Source organism: Haliotis cracherodii, unplaced genomic scaffold (genome assembly GCF_022045235.1).
Source record: "Haliotis cracherodii isolate W230 unplaced genomic scaffold, xgHalCrac1.p SCAF_17, whole genome shotgun sequence".
Taxonomy (NCBI): Eukaryota; Metazoa; Mollusca; class Gastropoda; order Lepetellida; family Haliotidae; genus Haliotis; species Haliotis cracherodii.
Window position 1 is genome coordinate 13,908,043 of NW_027266272.1, and position 17,198 is coordinate 13,925,240.

Genomic DNA, 17,198 nt, shown 5'->3' on the forward strand with positions numbered 1-17,198 from the left:
CTCTCACTCACAGCTGTGCAGAGTTGCTTAGCATGGGATATGAGCCATGGTTCGCCTTCATTACTAAATCCACATATGGCCTTGAACACTTTGTTTACATTCTTAGGGCAGAATACTCTCAACCCAAAACATTCAAACTATTTTTAATGGAAAGTCTGTTTCTAAACATGTTAGCTTTGACAGGGCACCTGCTGGCTGTGTGTAGCTATTGAGACTGTTCTCTGTCCACAGGCAGCTCAGCAGATCATGGAGCTGCAGGAAGCAGCTCAGATCAACCAGGGCCTGCAGCCCGGCAACATCACGCGCAGCTCATCCGTCCATGACATGAAGGCCATCGTGAAGACGTGGAGGAACAGGCTGCCCATGATCTCCGACGACCTATCTCACTGGAGTGACATCTTCACATGGCGGCAGCACCACTACCAGTTTATTGTCAACCACTACGACACTCACGCCACCACTGACCCTGTAAGTTATTGACAACCACTACGACACTCACGCCACCACTGACCCTGTAAGTTATTGACAACCACTACGACACTCACGCCACCACTGACCCTGTAAGTTATTGACAACCACTACAACGCCCACACTGCCACCGACTCACTATTATTTATGCTTTGCTTTCCACAATTTGTATGAAATCAGACTTATTGATACATGATACCGCGATACTTTACATACTCTCATGAGGTGATGTTTCCTATTCTGTAGGATTAATTTTCCTTTTTTATTCCTATTTTACAGCAAAACAATCACTCCATGTTGGGGGTCCATGCTTCAGCTCAAGCCATCATCCACTTTGGCAAGATTGCCAGAAAACACAACCTCACCGGCGTCTCCCTGGACTCACTCAGCAGGTACTGGCCTGGAAGTCTGTTTCCTGAGTAAAAGGGGAAAGACCCTCTGCATAAGCATAAGAAATCTCTGCTAATTGCAGAGTCCATTGAGGATTCTGACTATTTCATATGCATGTGTTCATAAATCACTATCAGATCTTTGTAGAAAGGGCTGTCTGAACAAACTCTCATTGAATACCAGGGCAGATTAGGTCCACACTACCCCATAACTCATACGACGCTTTAGGCAAAATTCCAGTAATATCACAGCAGGGGACACCAGAATGATCTTCACATGTTGTACCCATGTCGGGAATCATCTCTGGGGCTTCAGCATTACGAGAAAATGATTTAACCACCAGGCTACTCTACAGCCCCCTAACCCACATGAGCATCGGGTAGTTACCAGGTGTGAATGCAGCATGTGCCCCATCACACCCTAATGACTTTTTTCATTTGCTCTTGCTATCAACACCCTGTTAACACCACTCGATTATTTCAGATCACCTGATATATATTTCCAAGTTTAGAAACAGGATTGGTGTAGATTGTTGTTGCATGTGTTAAGAGTCTAGAGCCAGGGTAGAACAGGTCTCCAGCAACCAATGCTAAACATGCTAAAAGGCGACTCTGCTTGTCGTAAGAGGCAACTAACAGGATGGGCTGGTCAGTCTCGCTGACTTGGTTGATGCATGTCATTGTATCCAATTGCGTGCATCGATGCTCATGACATCAATCACTGAATTGTCTGGTCCAGACTTGATTATTGACAGACCGCTGTCATGTAGCTGGAATATTGCTGAGTGCGGCGTGTAGCAACAAAACAGCCAAGCAACCAAAGAGTCAAAGCTATGCTTGAACTGGCTACTTCACGTTGAGTATTTCCCCCGACATATGTACGACATGAGCCATTGTATCCCCAGGATCCACACCATACCCAGTGTCCCCATCGTGGACTGCTTCCAGAAGATCCGCCAGCAGGTCAAGTGCTACCTTCAGATGTCAGGGGTCATGGGCAAGAATGAGCTGACAGAGGTTTGTGTGGAGTTCAGACGGAGTGGATATATCCCCTAGACAAACATGTTCTCAGAATTATTTACCTTTTCTGCACACATGTTAGGCAATACTTTAAAAGGTTATCAAGAGTGGAAAATGGATGAAAAATATACATGCAATAAAATTATATGCAGCATTGATGAATTTATAAAATGTCAGCACCAAAGAATAAGGGTTTGAGTAGGTCTTCAGCAACCCATGCCTGCTGTAAGAGGCAACTATGCTTGTTGTAAGAGGCAACTAACGGGATCGGATGGTCAGGCTCGCTGACTTGGTTGATGCATGTCATCGTACCCTAATTGCGTGGATCGATGTTCATTACATCAATCACTGGATTGTCTGGTCCAGACTCGATTATTTACAGACGGCCATCATACAGCTGGAATATTGCTGAGTGTGGCGTTAAACAACAAACAAACCAAAGAAAAACCAGTCTTGATTTATTAGTCCACCAATTTCTTCAGATAAAATTTGAAAAAAAAGAGGTTAAGGTTTTTGTAGCTTTATGACCACATTGTGGAGACACTTACCTTGATACTTCAGGGCCTGGAGGTGATCGAGTCCACCAACTTGAAGTACTTCACCAAGGAGATGACGGCCGAGTTCTATGCTCTCAAGGGCATGTTCCTGGCTCAAATAAACCGCTCTGATGAGGCCAACAAGTCGTTCTCTGCGGCAGTCCAGATGCACGACACACTGGTGAAGGCTTGGGCCCTGTGGGGAGACTACCTAGAGACCGTGTTTACCCGCGACAAGTGAGTCAACAACTGCCATGTTTGCTGACACTGTTTCAACTTGTGAAGGCGTAAATAGTTTTAAAAAATGGTTATGCTCTTCTTTTCAGTTTATTATGAAGGCTTGAACTCTGATCATAGATATTTATTTTTGTACAAATTTCCTTACCGTTAACTTATATTGTTGTTTGTTTTGTTTCTGTTTACTGGTGTAGACAAATTCAGCATGGAGAGTTTGCCATCACGTGCTACCTGCATGCGTGTCGCCATCAAAACGAAGGCAAATCGAGGAAGTACCTGGCTAAAGTCTTGTGGCTGCTTACCTACGACGACGAGAAACTCACACTGGCGACAGCTGTGGACAAGTACTGTGTCGGTGTGCCACCTATACAGTGGTTGCCATGGTAATCAATTTTTTTCCCTTCACTTATGAGTATAATTGTTATATCTATGTCAGGAATTGTCAGAGAGCCTGACCAACTGATTCATTACGTCGGCCTCATACGACAAGCATAGGTCGCTGGGAACATATTTATACCAAGAATCGTGACAACAAAACTGTTTGGCTCTATGTGCAAATATCATAGGTTTATTACCCTATGGGCGAATTGTGAAGTTTTATGATCATTTATTAGTTTTAAACCGACATCTGTGATAATCTAATACTTTTACTGTCCTTTGTCGACAGGTTTATATTCTAAATTGATGTATTGTATAATTTGATATCTTCACTATATGGCTGAAATATTGCCGATGTGACTTTAAATATTAACTCACTCACTCACTGTAAGAGGCGAGTGACAGGATCAGGTGGGCAGGCTCACTGACTTAGTCGATGCATGTCATCGTATCCCAATTACATAAACCGATGCACATGATGTCAATCACTGGATTATTTACAGACTGGGGTCATATAGCTGGACTTGTGCTGAGTGCAGCGTTAAACAACAGCAACAAAAAAACAATGATATGGTAGATATTACGAGGAGTCCTCATTTTGCCATTTGTTTCAGGATTCCGCAGTTGCTGACGTGCCTGGTGCGGAACGAGGGTCGCCTCATCATGAACCTGCTGAGTCAGGTGGGGAGGATGTACCCCCAGGCCGTCTACTTCCCCATCCGCACCCTCTACCTCACCCTCAAGATCGAGCAGCGGGAGCGATGTGAGTAGATCCACACACTCAGAGATAGAAGCTAGCAACAGCAGAGTCAGTTCATCAATGTTACAGCACTCTGAGGGCTAGGAGGGTTTTAGGCTGTTCAGGTTGTTTTATGGGGTGTCGCTGTAATTGGTGTGAGGTATTTGTATGTAATGGAGAAATCACTTGAATCTGTTGACTTCGGAAGTAGAATCACCAGCACCAAAGAATTCTACTTCTAGAATGAACAGATTCGAGTGATTTCTCCTGCTTTAACCATGTATTGTTGCATGTATAACTTCTCTACTACCAAAGGGTGACGTCGTCATAATGGTTAGGGGCGGTCGGGTAGCCTAGTGGTTTAAGCGTTCGCTCGTCACACCGAAGACCCGGGTTCGATTCCCGACATGGGTACAATGTGTGAAGCCCATTTCTGGTGTCCCCCGCCGTGATATTGCTGGAATATTGCTAAAAGCGGCGTAAAACCATACTCACTCACTCACTCACTCATAATGGTTAGCTAATTATTTTATGTTCATTTAATCTGCTGCAAATATCTCTTAAGCACAAGCACTCTAAGCACAAAATGATTTAAGGCAAGGACTGTTTCCTCTTCCATACTTTTGTACATAGACACAGAATAGTAGCAGCGATGTCAGTCTGGTACATCTTTAACTGCACTGGGAAAGAACAAAGATGCTGATCACGTCATATCACGTCATACAAATGCATGCAAATATTGACAAGTAATACTAAAGAGGACAGGACAGTTCATACTAGTTTACTTGAATTTTTTTTTGTCCCTTTACTGACAGTACTACATGTACAATACATCTGGCATGTGAACGTTGATTAGCATTTACTGAAATTGTAATAAATTGAGATCTCTTTGAATTGGAATCAATCTAAATGAGTAAAATATCATTTCAGATAAGAGTGGAGGTGATCTAGCTGGCCTTGGTAACCGTGGCAACACTGCAACACAGGCACAGGCTGCAAGCCCTGCACCCCCCAGTGCCCCAGCCACGCCCGAACCCTCTGCCTCAGTCACAGGTAGGGACATGGGAGTGGTTGACAGGACATACAGTTTATTCCGGCCCCGTGAAATCCGGGGTGGAATAGGTCTTCACGTCCTATACTTGCCGTATAAGATGACTATGCTTGTTGTAAGAGGCGACTATTGGGCTCGGACTCGCTGACTTGGTTGATGCATGTCATCGATCCCAATTCCCTGGAAACCGTGAAGATTTCGGGGTAGAATAGGTCATCAGCAACCCATGCTTGCGGTAAAAGGTGACTATGCGTGTAGTAAAAGGCGACTAACGCGATCGGGTGGTCAGGCTTGCTGACTTGATTGATGCATGTCATCAATCCCAATTGCGTGGATCGATGCTCATGATATTAAAACACTGGATTGTCTGGTCCAGACTCGATTATTTACAGACGGCCGTCATACAGCTGGAATATTGCTGAGTGCGGCGTTAAACAACAAACAAACCAACAAACTGCCTGGATCAATGTTCATGATGTCAATCACTGGATTGTCTGTTCCGGACTTGATTATTTACAGACTGACGTCATATGGCTGGAATATTGCTGAGCGCAGCGTTAAACCACAAACAAACAAACAGTACAAGTCATCACTTGTCAGTCAGCACTTATCAGCATTTGTTAAAATTTGTGAGCATTTGTTAGCACTTGACAGCACTGTATCATCTTCCATGTTTACAGACACGCCCACAACAGCAGGAGGAGCATCTCAGTCTGGCCGCTCAGGCAGTGCCAGCCAGTCAGACGCCGCGGGCCCCATCAAGGCCCCCGCCCCCATGTGGCGCTGCAGTCGGATCATGCACATGCAGAGGGAGCTGCACCCAACCATTCTCTCCTCACTCGAGGGAATCGTCGATCAGGTGAAAGTAGGACCTGACTAGATTGAAATCTCTAAAGTGGCAACAAACCTCCATTTGAACAAAAATAAAACATAATTGACTGATATCCATTCAAGGTTCATACAGGCTTCAAAAAGGCCTTGAACGCTTCAGGTCCCCATCAGTAAATCTTGAGTGTTCCATTTGTATGAACCGTTTTAATTTTTTTCTTGCTGTCATGAAATCCTCTGTTGATGTATTAGTCATACAAGCTGCTATCACATGGGGCGGTGGGGTAGCCTAATGGTTAAAGCGTTCGCTCGTCACGCCAAAGACCCGGGTTCGATTCCCCACATGGGAACAATGTGTGAAGCCCATTTCTGGTGTCCCCGCCGTGATATCGCTGGAATATTGCTAAAAGCGGCGTTAAACCATACTCACTCACTGATATGTCAAAGTTAGCCCATTGCTAGAGAGTGTATTTGCTCATCGCATCAAAAATCCATAGTTTCCATAATGGGTACAATGTGAAGTCCGTTTCTGTGTCCTCTATGATTGGGCCATACAAAGTTTATTATTGGATGTTCATCCCCGACCAATCCCTACAATACGCCCTGATTCACATTGTTGGGAATGATCACATACCTGCTTGAATCACATCTGTGAAACGTTAATGTACATCGATGCCTGGACCAGTCGGTTTGACGTGTGTTTTGTTTGTCTAGATGGTGTGGTTCCGGGAAAACTGGTACGAGGAAGTGCTACGACAGCTACGGCAGGGGCTTGCCAAGTGCTACGCTGTGGCCTTCGAAAATAGAGGAGCAGGTCAGTTGGTACATGACTTGTGGGGTCGACCAGACTAACTTTCAGTGTGGATAGTTGAAATAGGTCATAAAATAGGCTTAACCGAATGTTCAGTTTCATATTTGGTCTTCTATTTTCGAAACATGCAATTTTTGTGTTAACCACAAGTGGAAATATTGCTTTCTCATTCAAAATACCAGAAATCCCTTTAGATTAGTTTTTTTCTCCTAAAAAAGAAACAAATTCATATTATTGACAGGTTTCTTAAAAAATAATCTCATCTTAGATACAGACAGTTTTGTATTTGTTTGTCAATGAATATTTCCATTACGCACTCTTCAACTGAACATGTGTCTCACCTGTTGGTCACATGCACATTGGTCTATCTTTCCCATAATGGCACGTCACATATTCTACACTGATTCCAGTTGCCGATGCCACAATCACTCCTCACACGCTCAACTTTGTAAAGAAGCTGGTCAGTACATTTGGCGTGGGCATTGAGAACGTGTCCAGTGTATCGTCCACGTTCTCCAGTGCCGCCTCCGAGTCCCTCGCCCGCCGCGCCCAGGCCACAGCACAGGACCCCGTCTTCCAGAAGATGAAGAGCCAGTTCACCACAGACTTCGACTTCAGGTGGGTCACAAGTCATTTACCCTTGAAGATCCAGGTCAAAATGGGTCTTCAGCTACCCATGCTTGTCATAAAAGGCAACTAACCAGATCAAGTGCTCAGGCTCATTGACTTGGTTTATGCATGTAGAGTAAACTGACTATAAAAGTCCAGTTAGATTTGGACTGGACTAACGAGTCTGTGCATAGTCGAATCACAATCGCGCAATGGACCGCTGTCATGTGGCTGGAATATTGCAGTGTGCGGCGTTAAGCAACAAACACAAGTCATATTATTTAGGCAGTAGGGGAAACTGTCTTTCTTTGTTTATTTGTTGAATGTGGCGTCAAACAACAAACATACAAATGAATTGTGGATTCGGGTTATAAAGAATGTTTGGTGGGGCATCCATGTCACTACCCCTCAAATTGGCCTGTTTCACCCGCAGCCAACCATTTAAGAAATATAAGTTGTCTGTAGTGTTTAGAGAAGGTTGAAGACAGCATCCCATCCACACAATCCTTATCACGGCACAAAGTGTTCCAGTGCCCTGGTAATCCTGTAAATCATGACAACCCCACTGTCTGTGTTCTAGAAGCCTGAGGGCCCATGGGGTAGTCTTGTGGTCAAAGTGTTCGCTTGTCACGCCTAAGACCCTGGTTCGATTCCCCACATGGGTACAATGTGTGAAGCCCATTCCTGGTGTTTCCCCCCCCCCCACGATATTGCTGGAATATTGCTTAAAATGGTGTAAAACAATATGCAAACAAACAAACAAAGCTTGACATCTGATTTCCTCCACAGTGTGCCAGGATCCACCAAGCTCCACAACCTCATCAACAAACTCAAGAAGTGGATCAAAATACTCGAGGCCAAGACCAAGCTGCTACCAAAGTAAGTGTGGGAGAACACGCCGACTCATTGGTTTACTCATTCCAGGAGGAATGTAACACATTTGGAAGTTGATCTGGTAAACATGTGACTGTTAATATTCTAGTACCTCACAGACAGCTTAGGTTGTATACTCCCCAGGGAGCTGAGAATGAATATTGAGTGCACACTGATTCACTAACCAGGGTATTAATATTGTAGCGCTTTGATCATGCTTAGATTGTATACTCCCCAGGGAGCTGAGAATGAAATTTGAGTGCACACTGATTTACTGACCAGGGTAATAATAATGTAGTGCTTTGATCATGCCCTGTGTGGTGTGGAAACATCTCGCAATATAGAAGACCTCATTCTTTTCTCTCTATTCAATGATATGGAGGTGGTCTCACTCCTCGTGTGTCTTGGTGTGTCCCGGATTAACATGATGACGATCATGTGCCAAAATTGTCTCGTGCTTGGCGGTTTTACAGGGATAGACCCCATTGGTCAAGTCCAACTAGCCCACAGCTCATTTCAGACCAGTAAATCATGAGATAAAGCATTTATCACTCGTCTCAGACTAACTGACAAGTATCCTTGTTCCCCCATAAAGTCATCTGTGACCTGTGACAGAGTTAACTGATGGGTTTAAATTTCTTCAATCTTTCAACCCTCTGTTCACTGATGCCACTGCTTCTGAATGGCACTGAAAGATACTAATACTAATACTGAGATAATTATCATTGCTTTCATGTTAAGTGTTGATGTCTGTTCTAGGTCGTTCTTGATTGAAGAAAAATGCCGTTTCCTTAGCAACTTTTCTGTGAACACTGCAGAGGTGGAATTGCCTGGGGAGTTCCTGTTGCCGAAGGTAAGAACCACTAGAGACTCCAAGTGACTGGCAGCTCCTTACTCTGTGGCTTTTGACTAGAAATATTAAAGGAAGTTGGTATTCAAGTCCTGTATCCCTTTTGGAGAACATGACCGGTAATGTTTGTATTTTGAGAACTGATGCTTGGAAGCCTATCTCTCAATGTTTAGAACGGATGCTTAGAAGCCTATCTCTCAATGTTCAAGACCAGTGTAGATCTGGGGTAGAATAGGTCTTCAGCAACCCATGCTTGCCGTAAAAGGCGACTATGCTTGTCATAAAAGGCGACCGACGGGATCGGATGGTCAGTCTCGCTGACTTGGTTGATGCATGTCATCGATCCCAATTACGTGGATCGATGCTCATGATGTCAGTCACTGGATTGTCAGGATTATTTACAGACCGTCGTCATATAGCTGGAATATTGCTGAGTGCGGCATTAAACAACAAACCAACCAACCAACCAACTCAATGTTCAAGCTGCCTGGTATCTTGTCTACATGTCACCTTAACTCATCAAAGTCTTTTACTCTGAGTTGATCATCCGTGCTTCTTCCCCTACAGCACAGCCACTACTACGTGAGGATCGCTCGCTTCATGCCCCGCGTGGAGATCGTGCAGAAACACAACACTGCAGCCCGGAGACTCTACATCAGAGGTCACAATGGCAAGGTAGGGGACATAACTCTGTAATGCCTGGAGACTACATTAGAGGTCACAACGGCAAGGTAGGGGACATAACTCTGTAATGCCTGGAGACTCTACATCAGAGGTCACAATGGCAAGGTAGGGGACATAACTCTGTAATGCCTGAAGACTACATCAGAGGTCACAATGGCAAGGTAGGGGACATAACTCTGTAATGTCTGGAGTACATCAGAGGTCACAACGGCAAGGTAGGGGACATAACTCTGTAATGCCTGGAGACTGTACATCAGAGGTCACAACGGCAAGGTAGGGGACATAACTCTGTAATGCCTGGAGACTCTACATCAGAGGTCACAACGGCAAGGTAGGGGACATAACTCTGTAATGCCTGGAGACTCTACATCTGAGGTCACAACGGCAAGGTAGGGGACATAACTCTGTAATTCCTGGAGACTTTACATCAGAGGTCAAAACGGCTAGGTAGGGGACATAACTCTGTAATGCCTGGAGAATCTACATCAGAGGTCAGAACGGCAAGGGAGGGGACATAACTCTGTAATGCCCAGAGAGTGTTCACCCATCACATCCAAGACCCTTGTTAGATTTCTCACATGGGAAAATGTTTGCAGTTAATTTTGAGCGTTGCTAAATTTGATATTGCTGCAGTGATTACTACAAAGAGCATGATAGCATTGATGTGTTATCACCAAGTGGATTGTCTGGTCCAGACTTGAATAATTACACACCACTGTCATATAGGTACAATATTGCAGAGTGTAGTGTTAAGCAACAAAGAACTTATACATACAAACAAACCTAACTGTTCCTGATGCAGCTGATAAGAATTACACCGAATCTAGAACAAACACCATCACAGATAATCACATATGCTGTACTCCTCAGGTGTACCCATATCTGGTTGTGAACGATGCGTGTCTGACGGAGTCGCGGCGGGAGGAGAGGGTGTTGCAGCTGCTGAGGATGTTGAACCACTTCCTGACGAAGCAGAAGGAGACGTGTCGACGTATGCTGTACTTCACGGTGCCGCGGGTGGTGGCAGTGTCACCACAGATGAGGCTGGTGGAAGACAACCCTGCCTCGGTGTCCCTGTTGGATATCTACAAACAGGTACGTTTACTCCGATACATGGTTGTGGAAAACAGATCACGCTATGTGGAGTTAACTGCGCCCTGAGCCAGATCATTTCATCACTTGGGAATCATGTTCACCTTTTATTAAATCCAGGACCTGCGTCTGTGATTAGAAACTCAGGGATAGAAATTTACCTGTAATGTCTTCAAGCCGGGATAGTGGTAACGTTCATAACGTATAGCAGACATTTTCTCTGTTTATGAGGGGTTTGTTGCTACCTCTGAATGTTATGACTTGTGATTCTCACCACTCATTATAAAGACATAGATAAATTAGTTATATCTTAGCAGTATCTCCTAGTGGTAGAAATCACCTGCAACTTACAACAGCCCCATTTAGATTAGCCTTGTCTTACAAGTTACAAGAACACAGGAGCTAATAATTCTTCCCTTCTGTCCACAGCGCTGCAGCAAGAGAGGGATTGAGCACGACTCCCCTATAGCCCGGTACTATGAGCGTCTGGCAACAGTTCAAGCCCGCGGCTCTCAAGCCAGCCATCAAGTTCTGCGAGACATCTTGAAGGAGGTGCAGACAAACATGGTACCTCGAGGTCTTCTGAAGGAGTGGGCGCTGCACACGTTCCTGAACGCCACGGACTACTGGACCTTCCGGAAGACTGTAAGTATATGGTTATCTTTTAGCACAGAATCATCACAAACATTTTGGAAGGAAATGATCTACACAGGACATATCTCTTATCCTGTCTCCCACTATGCATTTCTTCTTTCTTCTTTGATCCTGTGTGGAAACGTGCTTGAACAGAGTTTCCAGCTTCTGAAAAACAATTCACCCAAACAGATGCCAGCATCACCATGGTCACCACCCAACAACTGGGTCACACACGTGCATAGCGACCTTACACGAATATACAAGTTATTGGAAAATTTCCAGTTGTTTCATTGTGGCAGTTTTGTGTCCTTTGGGATTAAAGAATATTTCCCCCTAAAAGGCCCAGTACATTATGTCACCATTCTGTTATTGTAAATACCCATTTGTCACCAGAGTTTATTATCCCCCACCACAAAGAGGAAGGGGAATATAGGAATAGGTTCTGTCTGTCCGCCTTTTGTCCGTCCATCATGTTCTGTTTTCAGAGCAGAACTTAAAAAACATGAGAGATATCTTAACCAAGCTTGGCACATAGATAGGTTAGTAGTGAACTGGTGCCTTTTGAAAGTTTTATTTTGATTTTGATTTTGAAAAAAAAAATTTTTTTGCTCTTGAAAACCATACAATATTTATGGCCTTGTTTTGATAGTGTTTCCAATGACATAATGTTACAAATAGCCATCCAATCAACTTACACAAAATATAAACAGTGATATCAACAGTTGTCGGTCCGTCTTGTGAGTCGTCTTCAATACAACTGGGAATATGTTGGAGCTTAACAAGTTCCTTCCTGTCTTAATACTCTTGAAAACATCTTTCAGACTAAATATGCACTTTACTGGTCTTTAACACGTCTAATTCTCATTCATATGAACATGTGATAATGTCAGTAATGATTTCTACGCAAGTTGCTCATTTTTTAGATTACAGTGGAACCTTGTTATCTCGAACATAATGATATCTCGAACCTATTCTCTGATCCTGACCACCTCTCTATCATGCCTCGTTATCTCAAATCTCCGGATATCTTGAACTTACAACATGGTCCTGTTAAGTTCGAGATAACGGGATACGACTGTATGCAGATCTTGTAGACAAAAAAGGCCCCTTTACCGTGTTCCTTTGTGGTGACTTTCATGTAAACTGTTTGGCTTGTCTCTTGTCCTGAGTCTTTCTGTCCTGACCAGTGAAGATCTGGGTAGAGAATAGGTCTTCAGCAACCCATGCTTGTCGTAATAGGCGACTAACGGGATCGGGTGGTCAGGCTCGCTGACTTGGTTAATGCATGTCATCATATCCCAATTACAGAGATTGATGCTCATGATGTCAGTCATTGGATTGTCTGATCCAGACTCGATTATTTAACAAACAAACAAACATGTTATACAACTTTACAATTGAACCATAGTTCTAGATTGGACGGTTATTTACAGACTGTCGTCATATCGCTGGAATATTGCTAAGTGTGTCATTAAACAACAAACTTTCTGTCTTCAGTTGACAATCCAGCTGGCGCTGATGGGGTTCGCGGAGTTCATCCTCCACCTGTCCCGCATGAACCCTGACATGATGTACCTGCACCAGGACTGTGGCTATCTCAACATCTCCTACTTCAAGTTCGACATTGATGATCAGTCAGGTGAGTCCAATGTCGGCCACACCTGTAGAGTGAGTGAGTGTGTGAGTTGGGTTTAACGCCACTTTTAACAGTATTCCAGTTATATCACAGCGTGTCAGCTTAATGTGGGAGGAAAGCCCGAAGTGAAGCAGGACTTAGACGTTTTCCACTTCGGTGAAACCCACGAGCACGGGTATGGTGCTGACAAACCTAGAAACATAATCAGGGTGAACTGGAACTACGGCGCCTTAGACAACTGGGCCTCCCGTGCCCCAGCACCTGTAGGATGTACCTGAGACAACACTGAGGATGAGAATGGCCAGAACCTCAGGACATATGTGGATGCACTGGTCACTGGTTTGAATCCCAGATTTCACCAAGTATGGGGTTTGACAATGATGATGATGACCTCGCAGTATGTTATTGTAACTGCAGCAACTGTATTGCTGGGCTAAAAAAATTTAATATTGACTTATCGCTTGAGGCATCCTGGCACACTGCGGAGGAAATCAGATATCAGATATGTTCGTATGTTCGTATGTTCATTCGTTCGTTCGAGTATTGTTTTACACAACTTTTAGCAATATTACAGTTGGGGACACCAGAAATGGGCTTCACACATTGTACCAATGTCGGGAATCGAACCCGGGTCTTTGGTGTGACAAGCGAACGCTTTAACCACTTGGCTACCCGACCGTCTCACAAGTTGCAAAGAGTACTTTGATGAAATATTTGTGACGGTGAGATCTGTCTTGTGACCACTATGGGACTCTCTGAATAGTTAGTCAAAGTGTGAAGCAAGTTATGCCACATCAAATAGTGTGACATCATAATATCCATCGGGGCGGTCGGGTAGCCTAGTGGTTAAAGTGTTCGCTCGTCACGCAGAAGACCCGGGTTCGATTCCCGACATGGGTACAAAGTGTGAAGCACATTTCTGGTGTCCCCCGCTCTGATATTGCTGGAATATTGCTAAAAGCGGCGTAAAACCAAACTCACTCACTCACTCATAATATCCATCATTACAACTGGTATGGGTTTTTAAAAGATGAGGACTTATCAGATAGCTGGTTTTCTTTTATGGGTAATGCTTGTATGTGACATCCTATAATTGTTCTGTTGGCTGTTTCAGGTGACCTTGATGCAAACAGACCAGTTCCATTCCGACTGACCCCCAATATAGCGGAGTTCCTCACCATGACTGGAGTGACAGGTCCGCTGACTGCGTCGATGGTTGCAGCAGCAAGATGCTTCGTGCAGCCACAGTTTAAACTGCAGAGCTTTCTCCGAGCCATACTCCGAGATGAATACATCACATGGCACAAAAAGGTACAGGATCTTCCATGGAAATCAATGTTAATTTCAAATGCTGAATGGTAGACAAAGACTCAATACTGTCCCACTCTTTGATGACACCCCCCATAATAGATGACTGGTCCCTAATGTCTCACGTTTTGCTACCTAATAAATATCAAGGTCCAGATATTATGGGTTAAAACATATGTCATATAAACATCATCATGAAATCACGACTACAAATATTAAAATTTGGCCACTTTTCCAGAAGCACGAGGAGACCAGCCCAAGTACCGAACCTGTCGACATGGAGGGGGAACAACTCATCGGCATGGTAACCAAAGCTGTCAGCGCCATCATGACACGCCTACAGAGTATGTATTGAAAGCTTTTTGTTTACCTCATTGCATTAAAGAATTTCAATTAATGCCAAAGTTGATGAGTTAGAAACATACTGGCCAGTCAGATTGCAAGATAATTGCAGAATATATCACAGGATGGTGCTCTTCATACATACCAGGTTTCAGCCTATGCTAGTCCCTGAATCACGCACGCACAAATACGGTGTTAGTGTTGGGCGTCTCAACGTGCCTGATTCCCGTGCACCCTTTCGAGTTGAGTTGATTGGTTCCACTGTGTCATATGGCCCTGTGACGTAGGGATAGCGTTATGCAGATGGCTGTTACAATGAATGCTCGTTCCTACCGTGACGAACAGGTCTGGTTGTTGATGAAATATAGTGATAGCTAAATAGACAGATTTTTTATTCATGCGCCAATTGTCTTTAAATGTATGTCCAGTTATGTATGACTGTTTAATCTCGTACCAACTTTGACTGGAGTAGGTCCGATACTTTTTCAGATATTGTAGTAAACTTCGGTACCTTAAATTAACTTCCAGACTATAGTCTCTGACATGATATGTAAACATTCTCACATACCTCTGCTGTTTTCCAGATCTGGCCACCTTTGATGGAGCTGAGAGTCGTGTGAGCACGCTAGTAGCTGCCGCCAACAGCCATGATAATCTCTGCCGGATGGACCCGGCCTGGCACCCATGGTTGTAGAGACTGCTGACTTCACACACTGCTGTTAGTGTTTGAAATGAAGCCTGAAAGTCAAGGAGTCCTTGTCATTGCCCTCAGGCTAAAAGTTGGAAGATTTAGAGGGTCTTTCAAATTCTACTGGAGCAAACCTCAAGGACCTCTCTTTATTTCGAGCACTGTGATCCAACAATATACAAGGCAACTAGGCATAATCAGTGGAGGTGCACCTTCGTCAGTGTCTAGGGGGCATGGGTGACCCAGTTGTCTAAGGCGTCGTGATTCGCTGTGCAGAGTTGCGTCCCTTGGGCATGTCAAAAACCTATGACTGTGGGTTAGAATCTCGGTTATGTTTCTAGGTTTGTCAGCACCATACCCGTGCTCGTGGGTTTCACCGAAGTGGTAAAAGTCTGAGAACTTCTGGCTTTCCTCCCACTTAAAGCTGTGAAATAACTGGAATACTGTTAAAAGCGGCGTTATACCCAACTCACTCACTCATCAGTGTCTTTTCAGCAAGGAATGATACACTTTTGGAGTGCTGACCAAAATAATTGCTATACCACTCCGATATAGATACAGCTAGTGTGAATAACAGAGTTGTGATAGCTTGATAAGTACCTCTATAATCCTAAGGCATACATTTCCTTGCGTTATTTGAGGTGATGACAAAGTCTACCTTGTCCATCAAGCTCTGGGGAACTTGTTGTGGAGCAATGGCGGTACCTCGAAATGTGAACTCCAGAACTTTTTCCAAATGGGTATTCAGGTCTTCAAGAAGCTCTAATTTGGATGAAAACAACTGGAAACGGAATCTATCAGAATTTGTTTTCATTGCATTGCATTTGATACCATCAGTGGCGGAGCATGGTATCGGTGTTAACCATTGATGTTTCATGTCATTGATGCATTGCCATGGGCCCAGACCAGAACAAGTGTTTGTGCCACACACTCCCTCAGGCTCATAGGAGACGGTCCCGACTCACCACATGACCAGATATCTATAAGATACGACTTACAACAGCTATATTAAGATGTTGTATCAAATTATGATGAATTTCTTTGGAATGTTTTTTTTTTTGCATCCATATTTGCTGAATATCTGCTTCGTCTTGGTTTTGTGATTCAGTTGCCTTCATCAAAGGGCCAGACTGAACCTCGAACAGGGCTCAGCCAACATGATTTGTATTCTGCTTGTAGAACAGCTTGTGTTTCTGTTGGAGCTATGTTTGAATTTGTGTATTCTTGATTTCATGTCTAGTTTCACGAGTTGTTAGGGGGCCCAGTCGTCTAAGGCGCCACGATTCGCTGTGCAGAGTTGCGTACCATGCCAGAAACCTATTATTGTGGGTTCGAATCCCGGTTCACCTTGATTATGTTTCTAGGTTTGTCAGCACCATACCCGTGCTTGTGGGTTTCACCGAAGTGGTATACGTCTGAGACCTCAACTACTTCGGGCTTTCCTACCACATGAAGCTGACATGCCGTGATATAACTGCAATGATGTTAAAAGCGGCATTAAACCCAACTCACTCACACTCATGAGTTGTTAATTTTCAAATAAGTTTTTCCAATGTAAGGACAAGGACAGAGTTATGGGCCTTAGCTGTAGTGAGGTTCATTGGGTGTGGGTTTGAATCCCAGATTCACCCCAACTATGATGCTTTGTGGTCAGCTTCATATCCATGCTTGATGCCAGATTGATCATGGGTTCGAATCTAGGTTTGTCAGCACCATACTAGTGCTTGTGGGTTTCACCGAAGTGGTAAACGTCCGAGACCTGCACCACTTCGGGCTTTCTCCCCACATTAAGCTGACATATAACTGGAATACTGCTCAAAGCAGTGTTAAACCCAACTCACTCACTCCATGCTCGAGTTGCAGCTGAAATGGAAATGTTTCCGTCCTGCGTGACTTGTTTTCCTTCCACAATTCACAAACTCCTCTGAGGTGAAGGATCATATTGAGAGACTGTATGGAACATGGTTATTGGTGCTGTCTGTCCAGACATTTTGTTCGTGAACCAATATGTTGTAAATTTGAA

The 17,198-nt window shown here is 44.1% G+C and overlaps 1 protein-coding gene across 1 annotated transcript in view; it reads left to right on the forward strand.

The window, feature by feature from the left end:
- Positions 1 to 16,475, forward strand: part of LOC139464907 (transformation/transcription domain-associated protein-like) — an 83,651-nt gene extending 67,176 nt beyond the window's left edge. The window contains exons 70-88 of the mRNA XM_071246498.1: positions 232 to 468; positions 748 to 860; positions 1,763 to 1,874; positions 2,439 to 2,650; positions 2,845 to 3,033; positions 3,643 to 3,791; positions 4,698 to 4,820; positions 5,499 to 5,677; positions 6,361 to 6,460; positions 6,868 to 7,075; positions 7,856 to 7,945; positions 8,699 to 8,792; positions 9,357 to 9,464; positions 10,344 to 10,568; positions 10,995 to 11,210; positions 12,699 to 12,840; positions 13,952 to 14,148; positions 14,384 to 14,489; positions 15,072 to 16,475. Coding sequence (XP_071102599.1) covers positions 232 to 468; positions 748 to 860; positions 1,763 to 1,874; positions 2,439 to 2,650; positions 2,845 to 3,033; positions 3,643 to 3,791; positions 4,698 to 4,820; positions 5,499 to 5,677; positions 6,361 to 6,460; positions 6,868 to 7,075; positions 7,856 to 7,945; positions 8,699 to 8,792; positions 9,357 to 9,464; positions 10,344 to 10,568; positions 10,995 to 11,210; positions 12,699 to 12,840; positions 13,952 to 14,148; positions 14,384 to 14,489; positions 15,072 to 15,181 — 2,910 coding nt within the window. The 3' untranslated portion in view covers positions 15,182 to 16,475. The remainder of the gene's footprint in view (positions 1 to 231; positions 469 to 747; positions 861 to 1,762; positions 1,875 to 2,438; positions 2,651 to 2,844; positions 3,034 to 3,642; positions 3,792 to 4,697; positions 4,821 to 5,498; positions 5,678 to 6,360; positions 6,461 to 6,867; positions 7,076 to 7,855; positions 7,946 to 8,698; positions 8,793 to 9,356; positions 9,465 to 10,343; positions 10,569 to 10,994; positions 11,211 to 12,698; positions 12,841 to 13,951; positions 14,149 to 14,383; positions 14,490 to 15,071) is intronic.
- Positions 16,476 to 17,198: the final 723 nt, after the last annotated feature.